This window comes from Ranitomeya variabilis, chromosome 2 (assembly GCF_051348905.1).
Source record: "Ranitomeya variabilis isolate aRanVar5 chromosome 2, aRanVar5.hap1, whole genome shotgun sequence".
NCBI classification, from domain to species: domain Eukaryota; kingdom Metazoa; phylum Chordata; class Amphibia; order Anura; family Dendrobatidae; genus Ranitomeya; species Ranitomeya variabilis.
Genome location: NC_135233.1, coordinates 878604266 through 878630838, shown reverse-complemented (window position 1 = coordinate 878630838; position 26573 = coordinate 878604266). Strand labels below are relative to the sequence as shown.

Sequence of the window (26573 nt, the reverse complement as noted above, 5' to 3'; positions counted from 1 at the left end):
ACGGATCCGTTGCACGATGGACGCGATGTGTGGCCATCCGTCGTGATCCGTCGCTAATACAAGTCTATGGGCAAAAAATGCATCCTGCGGGCACATTTGCAGGATCCGTTTTTTGCCCAAAACGATGGATTGCGACGGATTAAAAAAAACACTAGTGTGAAAGTAGCCTTACACTGCATTTATACAGTGTGTTAGGGTTCCCAAACAGAGCCAATAGACTGCAATGACACAATCAAATTTAAATAGGCTAAATTTGTGCTTTTTCTCAGTGGAGTCAGGCATAAAAACTGAGTAGTCTGTATTCTTGAGCCTTTCTGCAAAGAAGGTAACTGTACATCTGAACTTCATTTGTGTCATTACAGTCTAAGGAACTGTTTGGGGCTACATTGTTCCATTAATAAAAAAAAAACTGAAATAACCCCAAATTTGATTTTTTTGATAAAGGATCAGCGTTATTAGAGATGATTTGGCTAAATATACTTGTCCAACTGCTATGTTTACATTCCTTTTTAGATTGCAACCAGGTTGATTCTTGCCACTTAGTTCCAGGAGATGTCATTGTTTTATCTGGCAAAGGCTTTTCTATGTCTTGTGATGCAATTTTAATCAATGGAACATGTGTAGTGAATGAAGGCATGTTAACAGGTGAGGCTTGCGTATGTGTGCAAAATCTTCCCACAGCATGACTTATTTAGTCCATATCTAAGTATAAAAAATATTTGATATTTTTGAGCAGTGATAAAACCCAGATAGAAGAAAATTCAATCAATTTCCATTGATACAATCCTATAAAGCTTTGAACCCTTGAGAAATTGTATACCTCTCCACCATGTAAAGAAAATGAACAGCTGTGTTATTATACTTTACTTTTAGAGGTTTTAATCAGAGATTGACAGCTATTAGTGATGTGCGAATCCCTGGGTTCACCATCACAAATAGCATTCTCTTCTGGCCAAAAATGTGGTGCAATACACTTGACGTTTGAGACCACATGTCTAATATTACCATTTTACAGAACGACAGCAGAAATTAATGGCTCCTGGAACATTTTTAATTGAAATACTGAGCTTGTATTTAATCGCTGCTTTCAGGAGAATCAATCCCTGTGACAAAAACACAGCTACCAAACGGAGATGACAAAATGCCATGGAAGCAGTACAGTGGAGAAGATTATAAGCGCCATGTCTTGTTTTGTGGTACTGAAGTGATAAGGACCGAATCCACTGCACAAGGTCCAGCCAGAGCTGTAGTCTTAAGGACTGGTGAGCTTAGACAGTACTCAATAACACATCAAACTTAAAAAAATGGGTCTGGAAAAATACAGCAAAATCCAAAAGGGCATATACTAATATGAAAATGTTTGCTCTTATCATAGGTTTCAATACTATTAAAGGTGACATGGTGAGATCTATTTTGTACCCTAAACCTTTAAACTTCAAGTTCCATCGAGATGTACGCTGGTTTTACATATTTTTGACATTCCTCGCCATCATTGGCCTTATTTATGCAGTTACTATAAATGCGCTGAGAAAGGTAATGTATTTTTTTTTTTTACTTTTGGAACAATATTATTTAAGAACCAATTAGACAGAATGGTAAAAAATAAATGCTGGCTGAGCTATTATAAAATATATATTTACTATATATTTCTTCAATACAAGTACTGTATATTTATTTAACATATTATGTATGAGATATTATTCCAGGAGGATTAATTTTCAGTTAAACAACTGTACTCCAAGCCTATGACTTACTCATTCTTACCTCCCTGTCAGTTACAGTGGCATGTCAAGTTTGGGCACCCGTGGTCAAAATTACTGTTATTGTGGACAGTGAAGCAAGTTGAAGATGAAATGATCTCTAAAAGGCCTCAAGTTAAAGATGACACATTTCCTTTGTATTTAAAAAAAATATGTTGTAATTTGTTTTTATTTTAAAAATGACAAATAGAAAAATGGATTGATATAAAAGTTTGGGCACCCTTGGAGATTTGTGTGTTCAGATAAGTTTGATCAACCCTGTTAGGGTTATGGCTTGTTCGCTAATCGCTATCATCATTAGGAAAGGCCAGTTGATGCAAATATCCCAGCTCTCCCAGCCTACTCTAACCTTGTGCCAGCAAATCTGTGGCTAGAGCTCAAAAAGACAGTGAATGCAAGATGACCCAGAAATCTCACGGAACTGGAAGTATTTTCCAAGGAAGAATGGATGAATATCCCTTAAAAAAAATTCAAAGCTTCTTGGCTGGTGACAAAAAGCATTTACAATATGTGATACTTTCAAAAGGGGGATATTACTAGATACTAAACATGCAGGGTGCCCAAGGAAATGTGTCATCTTTAACTTTAGGCCTTTTAGAGATCATTTCATCTTCAACTTGTTTAACTCTTCACAATAACAGTAATTTTGACCAGGGGTGCCCAAACTTTTACATGCCACTGTAATTCTGTAGTTGTCTATTTTCTTCACATTGTAATCTTTTTGACTCCTGTGATTTTGCACAGTATCTGTACAGTACAATTTCTCCTGTGTTTTTATGGCATTCTCTCTCTATCTCTTTGGCTGAGCTATGAACTATAATGGCCTCTCACTATCCAGATTGGCCACAAAATGGCTGCTGTGTTCCCTGCCTCTGCTCATATACAAGCCATGATAGTCACTCTTGGCAGTGCTATGCCACATGAGCTTTCTTTGAGATGTCATTGTTGACAATCTTTTGCAATGTGTAAAATGTCAGTGACTATTTTAGGCTAACTGTGCAAAGTAAATCATAAATTGTGTGAATTAGCTGGATTTACTAAATATCTAAAAATTCCACACAAGTTCAGTTTGATTCGAATTAATTAGTTTACCTCTACATATCATATAACACTTTGGCCCCAATTCACTACGACTGGTGTTTCATATGCCAGTTTTAATGAGGGCAATGCAGGAATAAGACTTACCAAATTCATTAAGAGGCACACATTACTTAATGAATTCGGCACATCTTATCAGTGTCCTCCATGCGCCGCACAACAAATATTAACCCAGTAACATTTCTAGGGTAAGGAATACCACCATTTTTAATAAATTTGTCAGGTGGCCATTGTCACTCCCAGTACCTCCCAAGGTCTTCCGCAGCTCTGCCCATTTTGGCGGAACTACCTGAAGGTAGTGTGAAAGCGCCAAAAGTCACAAAATTTCTACACAAGTTGTACGCTACATTTTAAGATATTTTACATCACAATTCTGCTTGAAAAAATGGTGAATTGGAGACCTTTGAACAATGTTTTAATTTCCCATTTATTTATATTGTTAGGTGTCTGCTAGGAATATTATCGTTGAAGTTTGTGTTCTTATAGTCTGTTGCATCTCTCCAGTCATACCTGCTGCTCTCATGGTTGGAATTCTGTATGCAAAACGAAGATTGAGAAAGAAGCAAATATTTTGTCTCAATGCAGACAGAATCAACATGTGTGGTCAGCTGAACCTATTCTGCTTTGATAAGGTTAGTATATCTTATTTTCATATTATACTCAATGAAATCTAATCTAAAGTGGACCACAGACAATTTTGGTTGGTTCTGCTAGCAGTGTAATAACTAATCATCCAGAGCTGTAGATGGACATTTTGTTACATGGAGCAAACATTTATTCTGGCATTGTACACACATAACACACGCACATATCTATATACACATGTGCAATCACACACCCAGAATTAACAATCCATCCCCCCCATAACATGTAGTGTGACATACCTCTAAGTTGCACAAATACAGTACATAGTAATGCCATACACACACCTATCCACCACAATCCAGTCATATGTTGGATACAGCAGTAACCTCACAGCTTTAGCTGAGGGTCTCTATGGGTTCATTTAGGGAATCACTTCATAACCTTCCACTGCTCAATACCCTTAGTGACTAGGGTGTAGTGTTCACTTGACCAATTAGCAAGCTGCTCTGGCCAAGAATGATTTTTAGACGCTGAATGTCTCAGTTCACGGATAAGCAAAGAAGTATACAGTTTACACAACGGAGTTTCTAAGTGTCATCTTTGGGCCATATTTAAGAGTCACACTAATTCTTGAACTTCAACAAAAATGACTGGCATTGAAAACAAATATAAAGATTATAGAGTGTTTTAATGCACACTAACAGGGCCAGCCGTCGTCTGAATAGAGTCCTGTGCAAACTTGTCCTTTTGTGGACCCACCCCACAGTTTACACAAAACACATGAGTGCACATGTTTATACATGAGAAACACAACTATCATGTATGGAGTTGTGGTCTGCTTCACTTCTGGATGCCGCAGGACCTGCAAACAGAACATGTTGATGAATGGTGTCAAACCCAAAAACAATCTGATATTGATGACCTATCCAAACTATCCAAAGGATATGGATAAGCCATCAAGTACTGAACAACTTCTTTAAGTTATTGTAAGTACATGAAACTATGGATGAATATATGCAAATACATGTCTTTTAATAAGTAGAACAGCTGGGTGTCAACCCTAATTTCAAGAGTGATACTGTTTGCTGAAACTTTGCATGACTGCCTGTTGAGCTGTTGTAGGTAAGCCTATCAGGTGTGGTACTGTCTGCTAATACCCTGGATCTAAGATGATATTTGATCTGCTATGTGTTAAATGCATTGATCAGTACAATTTCCATAACAATTATCACCCAAATTTCTATAGAACCCTCCCCCCTCTTAGGTTGAAATGCCTGAAAGGCCATTATTCACATATGTGTACTATCTGTGTTTTTTACAGATAGGGCACATTATTCATTATAGACTACTGGCCTTTACCATGTCTGTGTCTGTTTTTCATTTCATTTATGGATCAAACTCACTAATTCAAGGGAACAAGTACACTTTCACTGTCTAAAGATTTTGAGAAACATTTGGACAAACTTGGAGATGGTTTTTTTTACATTTGAGAAAAATTAATACCACACCAATCAAAATAGTAAATTTTCTTGCAAAAACCCAAATCATTGGGTACCTAGTGAACATTGTTTTTGATTAAAAAAAGCGTAAAAGCCATCCCACCAACGTCAAGGTGTAACCAAGCTAGGGATGGTCCTAACCTCTAATATTAAAACGTTACCCTGCATCATAGTGACGTCCTGTGTTAATAAGGGATGAGCAGGACTGGGTCCCAAACATGAACACACAGTTAGTGAGGAGCTTTTTAAATGTGATATCCAGCTCAAAGGAAGGGAGGGCATACCCTTACCTGCACTAAATGCAGAAAACTAAAGCTAAATTGAAAGAAATGTACTGGAGTCACATTAGTAAGGACGTAAAAGATGAGCATGTTCACATTGGCTGAAAAACAAAGTCCAAAACAGGTTGGGTTTTGTCTGTTTTTTTAGCCAATGTGAACATGCTACTATTTAGCAGGCACCCCAACTTGACTCCAGCTCATTTCTTTCAGTTTAATGTTCACAAATACAAAAAAATAAAAAGGGACATCTTAATGGCGCCTTCTTGTGCTACTTGTGTGACAATATATTTCCTTAGATCCTTGTTCCCTGGCTGCAGTCTGTTTAATAAAATAACTGTGCTTTGCTTACTCTCCCTTGGTCCAGCATGGTTTATTTTTACAACAATCTTTGCCTAGGGACCCAACATTCGTGAAAACAGGAAACTTATTTAAGCCCTCCATACACATTAGATTTCTGCTAGTCAAAACTGTAAGCATTTTTCTGACACGCTCATACACATTCAGCTCAGCTGAGAGCTTCTCTGTTCTCAATTACAGAGTTATTGCCAAAAATCAACATGCATCGTCTCTCCTGGAAGAGTCTAGAGGTTTCTATACATATTAGACAAGCAGGTTCTGTCGACTATAGTTTAATGCTCACTACACTTACACTACCATACATGCATAAAACAAACACATTCATATCCACATATCCACATACACACACCCTAACTTTCCATAGATACAGTATGTCACTTAGGAAATTCTTCCCCTTCCCTCATCCATTGACAGCATAAGCACACCTGATAACAACTATAAGTGCATGAAAAGGGCACCAGAACCACCTTATCGACATAAATTTTGTACCAGAACCATAATTGTTACATAATAACAGCACCACAATTACCATCAGTACATGAATAAATCACTAGAATGATCATCAGTACAGAAATACAGCACCAGAACCATCATCAGTAAATGAATTTACTCCAAGTTTAGTACAGTGATTAACTGTAAAATCAGGTCTGCCCCCGCCATGTACATTAGTATCACATGAAAATGCAGTTTCCAGGATATTCTTAACAATGTTAAGGAGGTTCTGGGAGTTGCTGTTATAAGCCATCATCAGACGGCGAACCATACAGAAACCACAGTACTGGTAGTCACAGTCAGCATCACATACAGTATATGCATTTTACAGAAGAAAAAAAAAAAAATGTGACAAAACCAGCTCACCTACTAGGCATTTGTTGTGGGGAAGCCCGGATGACGTGCAGTCTTCACGTGAAGCAATAGAACAAATAGAGGAGAAAATCCAGCTTCCAAAAATATCAAAATTTATTGAAGATAAAATCCAGAGTCCAAAAACATGGTTCACAGGAGAAGAAATAGCAGCAAGCTACATGTTTCGAACAATAAGTTCTTTTTCAAAGCTGCTCACCATGCACCAGAGTGAGGTTTAAATAGCAGCTGTGAAAATCACAGTGAATCACTCCACCACCTGATGCAGCAGTGATTATATACAATAAAAACGCAAAAATATCACAAAAAAAACAAAGAAATATATAATATACATATGTAAAACATATAGTACAACTAGACAATGTGGATCTCTCAGTAATGAAACATAATTTCCTTGCGAGCATTTAAACCCATGGGATGGCAAGTGTTAAGGTAAAACATCCAATAAGCTTCACGCGTCATTAGACGTCTCTTCAAGTCTCCTCCTCTGGCTGTCATCCCAAGCTTCTCAATGCCGACAACCCGAAGGAATGCAGTATTTCTTTGATGACTGGTAATAAAATGCTTAGAGGCATGAGACACAGAACGATTATTATTAGTAGACACAACAATATCAGTGATATGTTCAGAGATACGCATCTTTAACATGCGAGTGGTACAACCTATGTAACTTAATTTGCATTTAATGCATGTTATCATATAAACCACATTCTTGCTATTGCAGTTAATAAATTGCTGGATTTTATGTTCTTGTTTATCACTGCTATCAGTAAAAGAATGCGTGACAACGGAATGGGCACATGTGCGACATTTTGAAGCACCACAGTGATAAAAGCCTATATGGTGTAACCATGTATGGGAGACTTTACTGGATTTAAATAGGCTGGGTGAGAGAATGTCAGACAAAGTAGTAGCCTTTTTTGCAATCACCTGACAGCCTGAAGACAGAATTTCGGAAAGAATCTCATCCTCATATAAAATAGGAATGTTTTTCAAGATAAGAGATTTAATATCGTTGTATTGAGGACTATATTTAATAGAGCAAAAGGTTTTTTTATTTTGATACAATTTATTCTCCTTATTCTTTGATAACAGCATATCGCTGCGTTTTTTTTGTTGTACTATGTTTTTAGCTCTATCAAGAGACCAATTAGAATAGCCTCTTTTTTCTAATTTTTTACAACACAGATCGGTCTCTTGCTTTAAAATACTAGCATCATTACAATTCCTGGTTATTCTGGTAAGCTCGCCCACTGGTATGGACTTTATTGTATGTCCAGGATGGCTGCTGGACGCATGTAAAATGCTATTACCAGAAAGGGGTTTGTGAAATGTGGAGGTGGTAATAACATGGCCCACAGTACTGCACAGTGTCAAGTCCAAGAAAGAAATCATATGCGGATTATGACTGCATGTGAAGCGAAGATTGAAATCATTAGAATTGAGATGGACAAGAAACTCTGGTATGGCAGACACATCGCCACTCCAGATGAGGAGTAAATCGTCGATGTATCTACCATACCAGAATATGTCCATCACAAATGGGTTACAGTCCGAATAAAAAAACAATTCCTCCCAATATGACATTACCAAATTAGCAACGGATGGTGAGTGTTTACCTCCCATAGAAACTCCTTTGCATTGGAGAAAGAACTGCTGATCAAAGGAGAAATAATTATGAGTCATTAAGAAAAAGATAACCTGTATAACATAATTGCACAAATCAATAGTGTAGTTACTGTACTTATGCAGATGAAATTCAAGTGCTTGAATGACAATATTTTGTGGAATACAGGTGTACAATGAAATGACATCACAACTTATCCATTGAAAACCATCACACCATGCAATATTAGAGAGCTGATGTAAAACATCTCTTGAGTCTCTCAGGAAACCTGGAACTCTCACAACCAATGGCTGTAGAAGAGAGTCCACCCATTGGCTTAGATGTTCCGTTAGAGAACCCATCCCTGATAATATAGGGCGCATTGGTGGAGGTGTAATACCTTTGTGTACTTTGGGTAAGCCATACATTGTAGGTATAGTGGGGCAATCAACCTTGAGATACTCAACATGTGTTCTGGTTAGAACACCCAAAGCTGCACCTTCATCTATCAAGCTGAACAGTTCTTTTTTGTAAGCCGATGTAGGATCTGAAGGCAGTTTTCTATACGTTGTGGTGTCATTCAAAAGATTGTTCATTTGATCCTTATACATCGATGTGTCCATGACAACAATCAGGCCACCTTTGTCTGCCTTTTTTATAATGGACAGATTTCAAGCTGTCATTGAACGAGATTTGAGATCTTTAGACACACATGTCCAGCACAGAACACATAAAGGTAATTTAAATTGGAAGCAGCGCAGAGCTCTCCAGGAAATTAAAAAGATGGACCAGATCATTATAAAAAAGGCAGACAAAGGTGGCCTGATTGTTGTCATGGACACATCGATGTATAAGGATCAAATGAACAATCTTTTGAATGACACCACAACGTATAGAAAACTGCCTTCAGATCCTACATCGGCTTACAAAAAAGAACTGTTCAGCTTGATAGATGAAGGTGCAGCTTTGGGTGTTCTAACCAGAACACATGTTGAGTATCTCAAGGTTGATTGCCCCACTATACCTACAATGTATGGCTTACCCAAAGTACACAAAGGTATTACACCTCCACCAATGCGCCCTATATTATCAGGGATGGGTTCTCTAACGGAACATCTAAGCCAATGGGTGGACTCTCTTCTACAGCCATTGGTTGTGAGAGTTCCAGGTTTCCTGAGAGACTCAAGAGATGTTTTACATCAGCTCTCTAATATTGCATGGTGTGATGGTTTTCAATGGATAAGTTGTGATGTCATTTCATTGTACACCTGTATTCCACAAAATATTGTCATTCAAGCACTTGAATTTCATCTGCATAAGTACAGTAACTACACTATTGATTTGTGCAATTATGTTATACAGGTTATCTTTTTCTTAATGACTCATAATTATTTCTCCTTTGATCAGCAGTTCTTTCTCCAATGCAAAGGAGTTTCTATGGGAGGTAAACACTCACCATCCGTTGCTAATTTGGTAATGTCATATTGGGAGGAATTGTTTTTTTATTCGGACTGTAACCCATTTGTGATGGACATATTCTGGTGTGGTAGATACATCGACGATTTACTCCTTATCTGGAGTGGCGATGTGTCTGCCATACCAGAGTTTCTTGTCCATCTCAATTCTAATGATTTCAATCTTCGCTTCACATGCAGTCATAATCCGCATATGATTTCTTTCTTGGACTTGACACTGTGCAGTACTGTGGGCCATGTTATTACCACCTCCACATTTCACAAACCCCTTTCTGGTAATAGCATTTTACATGCGTCCAGCAGCCATCCTGGACATACAATAAAGTTCATACCAGTGGGCGAGCTTACCAGAATAACCAGGAATTGTAATGATGCTAGTATTTTAAAGCAAGAGACCGATCTGTGTTGTAAAAAATTAGAAAAAAGAGGCTATTCTAATTGGTCTCTTGATAGAGCTAAAAACATAGTACAACAAAAAAAACGCAGCGATATGCTGTTATCAAAGAATAAGGAGAATAAATTGTATCAAAATAAAAAAACCTTTTGCTCTATTAAATATAGTCCTCAATACAACGATATTAAATCTCTTATCTTGAAAAACATTCCTATTTTATATGAGGATGAGATTCTTTCCGAAATTCTGTCTTCAGGCTGTCAGGTGATTGCAAAAAAGGCTACTACTTTGTCTGACATTCTCTCACCCAGCCTATTTAAATCCAGTAAAGTCTCCCATACATGGTTACACCATATAGGCTTTTATCACTGTGGTGCTTCAAAATGTCGCACATGTGCCCATTCCGTTGTCACGCATTCTTTTACTGATAGCAGTGATAAACAAGAACATAAAATCCAGCAATTTATTAACTGCAATAGCAAGAATGTGGTTTATATGATAACATGCATTAAATGCAAATTAAGTTACATAGGTTGTACCACTCGCATGTTAAAGACGCGTATCTCTGAACATATCACTGATATTGTTGTGTCTACTAATAATAATCGTTCTGTGTCTCATGCCTCTAAGCATTTTATTACCAGTCATCAAAGAAATACTGCATTCCTTCGGGTTGTCGGCATTGAGAAGCTTGGGATGACAGCCAGAGGAGGAGACTTGAAGAGACGTCTAATGACGCGTGAAGCTTATTGGATGTTTTACCTTAACACTTGCTATCCCATGGGCTTAAATGCTCGCAAGGAAATTATGTTTCATTACTGAGAGATCCACATTGTCTAGTTGTACTATATGTTTTACATATGTATATTATATATTTATTTGGTTTTTTTGTGATATTTTTGCGTTTTTATTGTATATAATCACTGCTGCATCAGGTGGTGGAGTGATTCACTGTGATTTTCACAGCTGCTATTTAAACCTCACTCTGGTGCATGGTGAGCAGCTTTGAAAAAGAACTTATTGTTCGAAACATGTAGCTTGCTGCTATTTCTTCTCCTGTGAACCATGTTTTTGGACTCTGGATTTTATCTTCAATAAATTTTGATATTTTTGGAAGCTGGATTTTCTCCTCTATTTGTTCTATGCATTTTACATACAGGTACCTTATGTGTGATGTCTTCTGTGCTCATTTTCTTTCCTTTCTTCTCCATCTTGTCCAGATGTTGCAATGACTTTTCACATTCACAGCTCATCTCTGCAGACTTGCCTCTTCTCTAGCCTACTGCTGCACATCCCAACATGATGCTCGTAAACAGTGTTATTATAATGCCCCCTATATAAAAATATCTGCCACTGTTGTGCCCTTAAATAAATAATTGCCACTCTATGTGCTTTTTACACAAAATATGATTCCACACTGTCCCTCTTATGAGACATGGCCTCCACTCTGTTCTCTCTTACAAAATATTACCTTTACACTATCCTCCCCTATGAGCATATGGGCCCTAAGCTGGCCCTCCTTATAAATATGGCTTGCACAACGACTCCCCCCTCTCATTGGCCCCCAAGCCATTCCTTCTCAGTTCTCTCCCTTCCCATGCAGTTCCCCCTCTTCACTGTCCATTGATTGCTGCCCCCTCTACCCATTGTCACCCTCAGCACTCTCACCCAATTCTGTCTCCTCCATTCTGTCCTTTTCAGTGCTACCCTATTCACTCTGCCCTCACTTCACACAGCAAACTAAAAAGCAATATTATTAGAACTGCCTTCTGCTGCACTAAGGAGAGCTCACTACCTCTACCTACCTCTACCTCTATCTACCTCACTACCTCCAGGCATCTGCAGCACTCCTCTTATTTATTTACATTCCCATTCTGCAGTGTATGACCCCTGTCTTCTACATATAGCCCCATCCTGCAGAACATCACTACTTTCAGACCATTATTCAGATCCTCATCCTTCAGAACATCACTGCTTTCAGACCATTATTCAGATCCTCATCCTTCAGAACATCACTCCTTTTTGACCCCTGTTCACAGCCCTATCCTGCAGTACATTAAGCATTTTGCTGTCTATTCACAGTGTCATCCTAGAATATTGCACTCCCAACATATACATAATGCCCCATCCTACAGGAAATCAATCCTTTCATTCCCAAATTTACAGTACAATCCTGCAGATAATTTCTCTTTTTTGATCCATATTCACAGCCATATCCTGTAAAACATCACTTCCTTTTGCCCCCTTTTCAAAGTCCCATTGTACAACACAGTACATCACTCCTTTTTGCCCCATTTACAGCCCTATCCTGCCATACATTCATCCTTGTTGCTCCCTATTAATAAACCTCATCCTGCAATATATCACTCTTCTCATTAATATACAACTCCACCCTGCAGACAATCACTCCTTTTTGCCTCTAGTCACAGCTACATTTTGCAGACCATCACTACTTTTTGGCCCTTATTCACAGCCACATCTTGCAGAACATCACTCCTTTTTATCCTCTATTAAGAGCCCCCTCTTGCAGTAAGTCACTCCTCTTACTGACTTTCATACACAACCACTGCTGTTGATTGGTGTTATGAGCTTTGCACTGTTATGAGGAAGGCTCCATTCCTCCCTATGATATAATCTCTAACTGCAGTATTCTTAAACAGCAGAATGTAAGGGAGAAGCTGGGGACAGAGCTGTCAGAATAAGAATGCAGTGATGCGTCATCAGTGGCGGACACTGACAGCTTTGGGCCCCTGTGCAAGAAATGTGTCTGGGCCCCCCTCCCTGCCCAGCATCATACCTCCCAACTTTTGAAGATGGGAAAGAAAGACAAAGCTTGCGGCGCGCCACGGCAAATTTTAGGCCATGCCTCTGGCCACACCCATTCATAACTAGTCACACCCATATCCACGTCCCAACCACACCCATTTAGCACTGCTGATCACACTTTCATAAAGAATAATTATAAATAAAAAAATATGGCCACACAGTGCTCCATACTGTATAATGGCCACACATGATGGTCAATACTGTATAATGACCGCAGATAATGCTCCATACTGTATAATGACCGCACATGATGCTCCATACTGTATAATGGCCACACATGATGCTCCATACTGTATAATGACCGCACATGATGCTCCATACTGTATAATGACCGCACATGATGCTCCATACTGTATAATTGCCGCACATGATGCTCCATACTGTATAATGACCGCACATGATGCTCCATACTGTATATTGACCGCACATGATGCTCCATACTGTATAATGACCACACATGATGCTCCATACTGTATAATGACCGCACATGATGCTCCATACTGTATAATGACTGCACATGATGCTCCATACTGTATATTGACCGCACATGATGCTCCATACTGTATAATGACCGCACATGATGCTCCATACTGTATAATGACTGCACATGAGGCTCCATACTGTATATTGACCGCACATGATGCTCCATACTGTATATTGACCGCACATGATGCTCCATACTGTATATTGACCGCACATGATGCTCCATACTGTATATTGACCGCACATGATGCTCCATACTGTATAATGACCGCACATGATGCTCCATACTGTATAATGACCGCACATGATGCTCCATACTGTATATTGACCGCACATGATGCTCCATACTGTATAATGACCGCACATGAGGCTCCATACTGTATAATGACAGCACATGATGCTCCATACTGTATAATGACCGCACATGATGCTCCATACTGTATAATGACCGCACATGATGCTCCATACTGTATAATGACCGCACATGAGGCTCCATACTGTATAATGACCGCACATGATGCTCCATACTGTATAATGACCGCACATGAGGCTCCATACTGTATAATGACTGCACATGAGGCTCCATACTGTATAATGACTGCACATGAGGCTCTATACTGTATATACTGTGCACTGTACTATGTGCACATATATAGTGTTATATACACTGAGCACTGACCAGGCTGCAGGAACTCACATTATAATATACTATATTATAATGTGAGTTCCTGCAGCCTGGTCAGTGCTCAGTGCATATAACACTATATATGTGCACATAGTACAAATATACATCTGATATATAATGTGGGATGTCCTGGAGCCGGGCTCAGGGTCACACAGTGCAGGGTGAGGATCACTGTGACTTATTGCTGCAGCTTCAGCTTACATGCAGATCGGGTGACGCTGGAGCCGAGACCTTATCTGTATGTAAACTTAAGGTGGTGCAATAAATCTCACAGTACAGAGAGATCCTCTACAGAAAGCAGATAAGAAAGCAGGAGTGAGATGAAGCCCGTCACATACCTCCTGCCCGGGACCCCATGGCTTTCTACTAACTTCATCTCTCCTCTCCGGCGCGCAGGTGACGTCAGATCAGCAGACACACAGGCTCCTGCTGTGTCTGCAATAGGAGGATGCCGGCCGGCACTTGTACACTGCTAATACAGTGCGGGGCCTGCACCCGTGCACCGATCTACTGCAGCAGCACAAAGCCGGGCCCCTGTATGTCCCTGCCTGCAAGGGCCCACCTCCACCTCCGGGCCCCGGTGCGGCTGCACCGGTTGAACCGGCGGTAGGTCCGCCCCTGTGCGTCATGCTGCATGTCTGTGTCATCGCTTTAACAGCTCTGTGCTCTGCCTGAACCTGCGTCCCACTTATTCAGTGAGGAGACAGTGTGCAGAAAACAAGCTGTCTCCTTATTGAATATTAAAAAGGACTGGATTGGTGCACCCCCCTGTTGCCTGGCGGTCTGCCCTCTGTGCGATCACTAATATGCTGCCACTTTTTCATGTCTTTGAATGCTTTGTGGGAATGAGGAGTCCTACCAGTTATCCCAAACTTCATTTATTAAAAGCTGTAGAGTGGAGTTCAGTCAGTTGGTTCCCCATTAAAATAGGACAATTGTTCACCAAAGAATTACAACAGATTGCCTGTGCTGAACGTAACTGCATACACAGTGGCACAGGAGCTTATTGGACACGGTTTTAATAGTGGGTACAATATACCTATTGATTTCAGCTCTGAGATGACACACAAGAGTTTGTTTTCAATGCACACAAGATGGCACAATTGCTAAATGCTGCAGAATTAACAGAATAACTAAAACACTGAAGAATTGTTTTCACTTCTAAGGGGTCACATCCAGGACTGTGTTACTTTACACAGCCACAGTAATTACCTCCTCCTGAATATCCAAATGTTATCCCATACGCTACCCATGCCGTATACTCTAAAGCCATATTATTTTCATCCCTAACTCTACCTGTTTTTGTTATCACTATCCTTTTCTCAGGAATTCTAGTTCATCTCTCTCTAGGCCCTACATCAAGAATCCTAGGTTCTATATACCTACCATGGCTTGCAAAAGTAATCACCCCCTTGGCTTTTTACATATTTTGTTACATTACATCCTATGTTTAAATACTTTTGCAATCTGATTTGTGTGTGATGCATCAGAACTAAATACCGTATTTTCCGGCATATAAGACGACTGGGCGTATAAGACGACCCCCCAACTTTTCCAGTTAAAATATGAAATCTTCTTAAAAGTCGGGGGTCTTCTTATATGCCGTATGTCGTCTTATTGGGCCGGTGACTAATGTGCCTTTTGGGGTGGGGAGTGGTCCCGATGATGAAGAGGGGGCGTCTCACAGGAAAGTTTGAGTGGAGTAGCCCCCTATTACCTCATTGTGGCAGCGTGGGGGTCTCTGTGCTGGGGAGTGGCGGCTCCTCATTGCGGTAGCGTAGGGTTTCTGTGCTGGGAACGGCAGCTCCTCTTCGTGCCGTGGGGCGGTGCATCTTCTTGCAGCGTCGGGACTCCTCTGGCATCTCCTCAAGGCCCGGAGGCACCGGCAGCTCCATTGCTGCGATGCGGTGGCCTCCGGGAAAATGGCCGCTGGGGGCGGCGCATGCTCAGATTCAGATCTCGTCTCCTGAGATATCGGGATGAGATCTGAATCTGAGCATGCGCCGCCCCCAGCGGCCATTTTCCCGGAGGCCACCGCATCGCAGCAATGGAGCTGCCGGTGCCTCCGGGCCTTGAGGAGATGCCGGAGGAGCCCCGAGGCTGCAAGAAGATGCACCGCCCCACAGCACAGAGTCCCCACGGCACGAAGAGGAGCTGCCGCTCCCAGCACAGAAACCCTATGCTACCGCAATGAGGAGCCACCGCTCCCCAGCACAGAGACCCCCACGCTGCCGCAATGAGGTAACGGGGCTACTCCACTCACACTTTCCTGTGAGACGCCCCCTCTCTTTGTCATCGGGACCACTCCCCCCCACCCACCATATGCACATTTGTCTGTACCCGGCGTATAAGACGACCCCCGACTTTTAAGAAGATTTTGAGGGGTTAAAAAGTCGTCTTATACGCCGGAAAATACGGTAGTCTAAGTTGGTGAAATGAAGTGTGAAAAATATAGGCATAAACTAAATGTATGGATTCAAATAACTAAAAATTGGCATGTGCATATGTACTCGTACCCCTTTTGCGATAAAGCCCCTATACATTTCTGGTGCAAGCAATTACCTTCATAAATCACATGCTTAGTGAAAGGAAGTTCACCTGTGTACAATCTAAGTGGCACATGGTGTGTCAGTATATACACTTTATCTTTTCTGAAAGGCCACAGAGGCTGCAACACCATTAAGCAAGAGGCACCACTAATCAAACAACACCGTGAAGACCAAAGAGATCTCCAAAAACGTCAGGGTCAAAGTCTGTGAGAAGTCCAAGTTAGGGTTGGGTTAGAAAAAAATATCCCAATCTCTGATGATCCCCAGAGCACCAAGAAATCTATTATCATCAAATGGCAAGAACATGGAATCACAACAGACCTGCCAAGAGAGGGCAGCCCACCAAAACTCTCTGGGCAAGAAGGGCAGTAATCAGAGAGGCAGCATCGAGACCAAAATTAACCCTGAAAAAGCTGCAGAGTTCCCAAGTAGAGACTGGAGTATTTGTCCATACGACCACATTAAGCCACTCCATAGAGGTGGCCCTTATGGAATAGTGGACAGAAAAAAGCCTTTACTTACACACAATTGTAAGGCTTGTTTTGAGTTTGCCAAAAGACATGTAAGAGGCTCCCTAAATATATGGATGAAGGTGCTGTGGTCAGATGAGACCAAAATTGAACTTTTTGGCCACCAAGGTAAATGCTACATGTGGTGCCAAACCAAAAACAGCTCATCACTCCAAGAACACCATCCCCACTGTAAAACATGATGCTGTGGGGATGTTTTTTGGCAGCAGGGACATGGAAAATGGTCTGAGTGAAGAGGAAGATGGATGGTGCGAAATACAGGGATATTCTTGAGCAAAACCTGTTTCAATCTATCAGTGATTTGAGACTGGGACAGAGGTTCAACTTTCAACAGGATAATGACCCAAAACATACTGCTAAAGCAGCACTCAGGGAAACTTGTAAATATTTTGGAGCAGCCAAGCCAAAGCCCAGACCTTAATCCAATTGACAATCTATGATAAGATTATTGCTGTTCACCAGAGGACACCATCTAACTTGAAGGAGCTGGAGCACTTTAGCTTTTAGGAATAGAGACTTATTCAAAGTGACTTACAGCTGTAATTGCTGCAAAAGGAGGCCCTTCAAAGTACTGACTTTGTTGGGGTGAATATTTATGCCCACTGAAGTTTTCAATAATTTTGTCCTATTTGTTATTTGCTTAAAAAATAAAAACAAATGTTCATGGTTGTAGGCATGTTTTGTACATGTACTGATACAAACCCTCAAAAAGTGAAATTCCAAAACACGAAAAATGCTAAGAAGGATGAATACTTTCACAAGCCACTGTAGTTCCTGATTCTTTCTATCCAGGCCATTACCTCAAAGGACTTGATCTTTTTTCAGCTAAATACCTGTTTTTCAGAGCAGTTTCCCTGCACTTCAAGGGTCCCATTACAGTTTACTTAGACCCTACTCTTCTGGAGTCCCAGCCACATTAACCCTTCAAGCACCTCCATTCACACTGACTCGGCAGTCACAGCAGGTTTCCCCAAAGCTACACCCAACTGTGGAGAAAAGGGAACAGTGGGTGCTCTTGTCTGCTAGCCCTGCTGCCTTTAGTAAGATTGCATGGACCAGGGCTCATACCACAGAATGCCCGCTCTATCTCACCGTGGGCAATACACTACACAGACAACATAGGGTTAGGGTAAAACAGTGTGGCAATACTTTATTGAACCACAATACCCAATAGCAAACAGAACAAACCCAGCAATTACCCCAAGATGGTGCACATTTCAGGGTCTCACCCTTCCGCTGACTAGCCGGGAGAATGGTAGATGTTATGACTGAACTCCCAGGGTCACTACTCATCCTGTGATACACACACTGAGAAGAGATATCGACAAGCATAGTGAGATGACAGAGAACAGTCCATTGCATCTGTAAAAAGTCCAAAGCCAGTTGATACGATGTCAGAGCTCCCAAGGTCGCTATTCCGCCTGTGATACACACAGAGATAAGGTAATGACAAGCGTAGGGAGATGACAAAGAACAGTCCATAGAGTCCATACAAAGTCCAAAGCCAGTTGAGACGAGAGTCACCACCTGGCTTATCCGACATCTACATGGAACCAAGCGACCAGCGGGTCCCAAAACCTGGCTTTCTCCAAACATATCCATGATTCAGATATGGTCACTGGATCAGATCTGTGTCATTCCAACCGGAGCCAAAAAACCCTAGGTTGTTTCCTATAGAATGATAGATCCATGACCCTCGTGATGGTGCCATGATGAATTGGCTGCAGTCCTGCCTCTCATCTGTTGGGTGTTTTGCAGAATGTCCAGCTGGTAGCTCTTTCTTATTTCAGTTTTAGTGATTAGATCTCTCAGTCTTTTTAAACCCGAGGCATGTAAGCTATTTTTAGAATTACCCAGTGTCCTTCAGTCCCCCTCACAGCATTTCCATATCTACTTTCAAAGTCAACAAGCTGATTCCAGAATACAATGCACAATTAGCATATCAGCAAACCTCAATAGGGAAAGATAAACACATACTAAGTACAAGTCACTATTACAGACTTAGGGTACCGTCACACAGTGAAATTTCCATCGCTACGACGGTACGATTCGTGACGTTCTAGCGATATCGTTACGATATCGCAGTGTCTGACACGCAGCAGCGATCAGGGACCCTGCTGAGAATCGTACGTCGTAGCAGATCGTTTGGAACTTTCTTTCGTCGCTTGATCACCCGCTGACATCGCTGGATCGTTGTGTGTGACACCGATCCAGCGATGTGTTCGCTTGTAACCAGGGTAAACATCGGGTAACTAAGTGCAGGGCCGCGCTTAGTAACTCGATGTTTACCCTGGTTACCAGCGTAAACGTAAAAAAAACAAACAGTACATACTCACATTCCGGTGTCTGTCCTCCGGCGTCTCAGCTTCTCTGCACTGTGAGCGCCTGCCGGCCGGAAAGCGAGCACAGCGGTGATGCGGTGACGTCACCGCTCTGCTTTCCGGCTATGGTGCTTACACAGTGGAGAGAAACAGAACGCCGGGGGACAGACACCGGAATGTAAGTATGTACTGTTTGTTTTTTTTACGTTTACACTGGTAACCAGGGTAAACATCGGGTTACTAAGCGCGGCCCTGCGCTTAGTAACCCAATGTTTACCCTGGTTACCCGGGGACTTCGGCATCGCTCCAGCGCCGTGATTGCAAAGTGTGACCGCAGTCTACGACGCTGGAGCGATAATCATACGACGCTGTGACGTCACGGATCGTGCCGTCGTAGCGATCAAAATTTCACTGTGTGACAGTACCCTTACAGAGTATGTTAAATGGTATATCAGTTTCCAAGTCTGTCTTCTTGACCCACCACAAATAAACACTTAAATCCACAAGCCAATATACAGATAAAAAGTCAATTCTTGGTTTGTTAAAACATAGTCATCAGGGAAATTAAGATACAATCTGGTTTCTTCACACCAACCAAGTCTATCCAGCCTCAGTGGTAGTATACTTAGAGAATAGTATCTTTCTATGTAGCCCCCTCAGTAGCTCAGGTATTTACTAATAGTAACAGTGTTTAGCTCACCATCTTTTCTGTGATTTTCATGCCGAATCTGCTGTATGGCTTGTCAACGCACATGGACTGCTTCGTTCAATGACACACCCCAGTGCACTTCAAGTTTGATTTGAATATGTCTTCATCATTTGATTTATCATGATTGGAACATCAGATATTTACTAAAATGGTATCATTTTAAATGTGGAACAGGAACTTAGGCAGCCAAACTACTACTTCCATAAGTACAAAGGTGCCGACAGGTTCCTTTTAAAGCTTCATTTTGTTTGACTTCATTTTGTTTGACTTCATTTTAAAAATCTTTTAATATTATAGACGGGAACTTTAACAGAAGATGGCCTTGATTTAATGGGTATGATACCGTCAAGAGGTCCAAGGTACAGTATTCCTATTTTGTTTCATATTTTTGTTGTGTTATTTTTTATTATAAAGCATACGGAAAAGATCTTGTAAATATTGTGGATGATGTTTAACTAGATATACTACCAGACAGCTAAATTAAACAAAAATCATAATATATTATAATATTGCAAAGATGCACATGATGAAAACGTAGTTTCACTTTAAAACTTGGCCACATGTATAGCTCTGGCAAAAATTAAGAGACCACCACATCAAAACCCTGTCATTAGCAGCCCAATCTCCAGACCTGGACCCCATTGAAAACCTCTGAAATGTAATCAAGAGGATAATGGATAGTCACAAGCCATCAAACAAACTGCTTACATTTTTGTGCCAGAAGCAGTGTTAAAGACTGGTAGAAAGCATGCTAAGACGCATGAAAGCTGTGATTAAAAATCATGGTTATTCCATAAAATATTGATTTCTGAACTCTTCCTGAGTTAAAACATTAGTATTGTTGTTTCTAAATGATTATGATCTTGTATTCTTTGCATTATTTGAGTTATGAAAGCCTTGTTTTTTTTTTTTAATTTTGACCATTTCTCCTTTACAGAAAAAAAAAATACAAAATGTATTGCTTAGAAATTCGGAGACATGTTGTCAGACGTTTATAGAATAAAAGAACAATTTACATTTTACTCAAAAATATACCTATAGAGAAAAATCAGACAAACTGAACATTTTGCAGTGGTCTCTTAATTTTTGGCAGAGCAGTAGAATATTGTGCACTACATCAAGTGTATGTGTACAGAGAACATGCAGTTGGGCTAAAGGAAGAAATAACTATTTGGATTAGATTAAACAGAAAGATTAGAATGACATTTACTTATGGGAAATATATAGACTGCACTGTTGGATAACATTGATCCTGTTAAGTAACATTGATCCCATATGAAAATAGCCAAGTATGTATGAAAGACTCCCCAGTAATTAGATTAGTTGGTATGCCATAATGAGAAGTGAAGGTAACAGTCACAACAACAGTGATAAGAACTCTCCGAAGCCAAAGAACCCATCAGAATGTTGTGAGGCTAAACAGGGCATGCACAAAAAACAAAAGCATCTTACTCATGATAACCTGTGTGTGAATATGCAGTAGAAGCAGCCCCAATGCGCATTTTGCATGGGCTTCCTGGGAGGGGGCTGTGACTCTCTGTGTGCAGAGACTTCATTACATAGGAGCATATAGGATAGATAATTGCGTCCACACCTGTAAAGGATGCCGTCAAACACCTCTGTATGGAGCATGTTAGGAACCAGCGCATGCGCAGTGGGAGTCAGCATCATCACCGATGTTGCTTCTGCTCGCAGTGGTGCGGTGAGTCAGAGGAAATCCATGGGGACATCAGATGCCCACAAACGTCACACTAGAGCGCCTTCGGCAATGTCGGCGATCATCAGCACACCGCTCTTGCGTCCGACCCGGACACCATATTTGTAGAGGTCAGCAGAGCTGGAAACATTATCAATAGAGGAAAGCCCCAAAAATAACATGGCAGTTCGAAAGGGGACAATATCCACGTAATACATTCATAGAGGACCAAAGGACATCTGCAAGGGACCACAGAACAGTGTATACATCATCAGTAAAGTGACAAGTGAAATAAAGTGACAAGTGCAAAGACAATACCTCATGACAGAGTCAGACAAGTGGAAACAGACCCAAAGCGGTCAAATACATAATGTGCAATATACATAAGGGTATATAAATACCAAAGTGTGTGAACTAAAATATTTTTGAATCATAAATGGAGAATATATATTCTCAAAACAAAACATCTAAAATGTATAAATAATCTATATGTAAGGTCTAATTTTAATTGAATTAAATACGCACTGTCATGATATTTCAGATAACATCCATTACAGGTCTAGTGTCACATATCTTATTCGATGTAAGGAATAGTCCATAGGTGGTGGGTACGGTCCATATACAGTATAATGATCATCCATTTCACAGATTCTTAAGGAAAAAGATCATCATAAAAGTATAACGTTCCAACTCGCTCCAATTGTAGCACAGTTAAAAAATGCTCCACAAGAAGTATATTATGGTTTTCATAATGCCAAAGAGAATTAAAAAAAAATATACAAAAAAAAAGGAAAAATACATCACACAGATTAAAATACAAGTCCTAGGAAATACGGAACTCACGGAATACAATGGACAAGCAATGAGTGACCAGGAACAAAAAGGTCAATTTATAAGAATGGGGTAAAACTCAACTGTTCGTTTAGTCCTGCTGGTGTCATTGTGCCAAGTGTAGCAATCCAACGGCACTCCAGCTGAGCCAATTTCTGTTTCATATCACCACCCGAAATACCCCCACACATTCTATCTATCCCCCTTACCCTCAGATCTGTAGGGTTACAATGATGATGCAGCCAGAAATGGCATGGGATTGTTTTGAGTGCTATGACATCAACTACGTCTCGTGCTGCTATGATGTCTCTTACGTGCTCGCAAACACATATGCGTAGCTCCCGTGACGTAAGACCAATATATACAAGATCACAAGTACATGTTGCATAGTACACGACATGCTCAGTACTACATTGTTTGCTTTTCACTTTGTGCTGGAAAAGGGTGTTCGTTTATTTTGGCTATCTAGAGCGGTTTATGCAGTTTTAATAAAACTTTCCTGGACATTTCAACAACACCGCTTACTTTGCCTACCTCAACTGCAGCCTAGTGAGTACAGGTTCCTACAATAGGAGTTGCTAGAAGCACGGGCATGAATCCCAAGAGGCAGTGTGACTGCCGATACCGCATGTCCTGGGTGAAAGCAGCTGCAGGAGGGAAATCTGATAGCATGGAGTAGCTTGTAAAGCATTTGGTCGATGTGCAGCAGCAGCAACAGCTTGCCAGTTAACAGCAGCAAATGGTGCAGCAAGAAGCAAATAAACTGTTGGCAAAGCAGCCACAACAGCAGCAGCAGCAGAAGGCGCTGACATGGCAGATGGAACTCCTCACAGAGGTGGTTCATGGGAGGCCGACTGTTTCCTCCCCAACTCCAGGTAATGACTCGTATGCCAGAAACATGAGCCTGGGGAATGATAGTGAGGCTTTCCTGATGGTTTTCAAGAGGGTGGAGGAATGGGAGAAATTGCCTCCAGAGCAGTGGGTGGAAGTCCTGGCGCCATATTGAACTGGTGAACCACATAAAGCCTATTATGACCTGGCCTTGCACGATGCTAAAGAGTATGCCAAATTGAAAGCTGAGACATTGGCACGCTTAGGAGTGACTCTGACTGTTAGGGTGCAACGGGTGCACTAGTGGGCTTATCACTGTGGCAAACCTCCCCGGTCCCAAATGTTGGACCTCCTACACCTGATCCAAAAATAGTTTCAACCTGAATCCTTCTCCACAGTGAAGATGGTGGAGAGGATCATTATGGACAGGTTAATACACTCCCTACTGAGGCCTTTGAAATCCTGGGTTGCCCAGGGAGATCCCCATAATGCTAATGACCTAGTGAACCTGGTGAAGAGGTACCAGACAGTCAAGAGTTCTGTGGGGAAGGTGTAGCATCCACATACTGGGGTTCCCAAAGCGGGGCTGACACCCAAAAGAGGGGTGCTACAGCCACACCTGGGGGGCGGCCAAGAGCACCGGAGTTAGTGTCCAAGGTCCCTTCCCATAGTGTAATTTGTTGGAGGTGTCATATCTCTGGCCACACAGCTGCCCATTGTCCCATGACCACTGAGTCAATGGACTGCAGCACAGGAAAGAGTTTCTCATATTTTGCATATATGGCCTGCAGTGCTGTCCCTCAAACAGGAGAGAGGCCACAAGCATGTCCTGTAACATTAAATGGGGTGCAAGTGACTGGTCTGCTGGACTCAGGGAGTTTGGTAAGCCTACTGAGGGCTACCATTCCCCATCGGTTGATTCCTGGAAAAAGAGTGGACGTCGGCTATATCCATGGCAATGCTAAGGACTGTCCTGTGGCCCGAGTGGTCATCAACACAAACTGTGGCACAGAGTCCCATGAGGTTGGCATGGTCAAGGACTTATTGCACCTTATTATAATAGGATGGGACTTTGCATTATTCTGGGACTTGTGGGGAAAAGGGAGGATGTCTGATTATTTGGACAACAGCCAGGTTGCTCCCAAAGAAACCTAGTCGCAGGCTGCGGATGATAGGTTGCCATTTTGTGTATTTGTTGGGGATGAGGATGAGATAGCATCCACTGAGGCCAATGTCCCTAAGCTGGAGGTGTCCGGGGAAAACCTTGGAACTGCCCAACTCAAAGACCTAACTCTTAAAGGGGCATTTGAAAATGTTACAGTATTAAATGGTGTGCCTCAGGAGCCAGGGGCCGACAATCGGTTCCCTCATTTTCCTGTAATTGGGGATCTGCCTTCTAGAATAACCAATCCAAGGGGTGAGGTGATAGAGCAGTTACTGGTGCCAGGGACCTATAGACACAGGGTGTTAGACATGGCTCATTCCCATGTGTTGGGTGGTCAACTGGGGGCAGATAAGACCTAGTAGTGCATTCTGCAGAGATTCTACTGGCCTTGGTGTTATAGAGAAATCCTGAACTACTGTCAATCCTGCCCCACGTGCCAGCTGACCTCTCCAGTGGCCCACTTCTACAGTCCTCTGGTACCGTTGCCCATCATTGAGGTCCCATTCGAGCAGATAGCATTGGACCTGGTGGAACTCCTGGAAGAGGACATCAATACATACTGGTAGTCCTGGATTATGCTACCCGGTACCCAGAGGTGGCAACCTTATGAAATGACTCTGCTTAAAGTATCCTTAAGGAGCTGATCCATATCTTCTCCCGAACTGGGCTGCCGAAGGAGATACTGATGGACCAAAGGACCTCCTTCATGTAAAAGGTCATGAGGGAGTTGTGAAAGACCCTGCAAATTTCCCAACTCAGAATCTCAGTGTAACAGGGTCTACCATGCTGGAGTACCTCTTTCAGTACCACCCCGTGTTTCAGGAGGTCCACTCTGCTTTGGCTGGAGTCTGAATGAAGAATGCTGGTTGGAATTGTTTGGTTACATGGGCGCATATAAAAGCTCACTGCTTCTCCACGTATTTCCAGTCTGACAACACTTTACTCACAGGACACAGAATATATCACACAGATTCAGAGGGCAGGCCAATAGAAAAGCGGCAGGCCAGACATACATTACAATAGCCGCAGGTGGCCGGAGCCTGCCGATATTTACTGTGGGAATTACAAAGGTGGGGGGTGGTCAGAAGGGGGATATCTTGTCCCCTCTGCCCAGGGGCACAGCCTGTGGGCTGATGCATTAGGGACATGCATCTCACATGGAACCTATTATACATACAATTAACTGCACAACATATTCTGGGTGCTGCGGGGTTCCGTAACACATAATACTCAGTATACCATCCCCAGACTGATGGGCTGGTGGAGAGATTTAACAAATACTTGAAGGTAATACTAAAGAAAGCAGTGGAGAAGGATGGCCGAGACAGGGACTGTCTGCTTCCTTACTAGTGATGAGCGAATATACTCGTTACACGAGATTTCTCGAGCACGCTCGGGTGTCCTCTGAGTATTTTTTACTGCTCAGAAATTTCATTTTTATTGCCGCAGCCAGTGGAAACTTGGGGAACTTCCCGGATGGAGAACAAGAGGTAAGGAATAGTGATGAGCGAATATACTCGTTACTCGAGATTTCCCGAGCATGCTCGGGTGTCCTCCGACTATTTTTCAGTGCTGGGAGATTTAATTTTTATTGCCGCTGAATGATTTACATCTGTTAGCCAGCATAAGTACATGTGGGGATTCCCTAGCAATTGCTACAGCGTAACAGAGACCTGTTCTCAGATCTTCCAGGTTGTATGAAGATCATAGAGCATAACGTCCTGACGGAGTCTCTTGTCCAGGTCAACTTGAAGCCATACTGGATTCCCGAAGCACGCCAAAAGGTGATCTCAAAGGAGGTGAAGCGGATGCTGAGTCTGAGAGTCATCGAGGTATCCAAGAGTGGCTGGTCCAGCCCAAAAGTCCTAGTGCAAAAACCAGATAGGGTATGGCGATTTTGCAATGACTATCAGAAGCTAAACGAGGTTTCTAAGACTGATGCCTACCTGATGCCCCCCGCCGATTAATTAATTGAGAGGGTAGGGCCGGCATTACTACCCTTGACCTCACAAAAGGGTATTGGCAAAT

The 26573-nt window shown here is 41.8% G+C and overlaps 1 protein-coding gene across 1 annotated transcript in view; it reads left to right on the top strand.

The window, feature by feature from the left end:
* Positions 1-26573, top strand: part of LOC143808075 (putative cation-transporting ATPase 13A4) — a 226731-nt gene that overhangs the window by 42493 nt on the left and 157665 nt on the right. The window contains exons 10-14 of the mRNA XM_077290332.1: positions 514-645; positions 1092-1262; positions 1376-1533; positions 3302-3490; positions 20320-20381. Of these exons, the coding sequence (XP_077146447.1) occupies positions 514-645; positions 1092-1262; positions 1376-1533; positions 3302-3490; positions 20320-20381 (712 nt within the window). The remainder of the gene's footprint in view (positions 1-513; positions 646-1091; positions 1263-1375; positions 1534-3301; positions 3491-20319; positions 20382-26573) is intronic.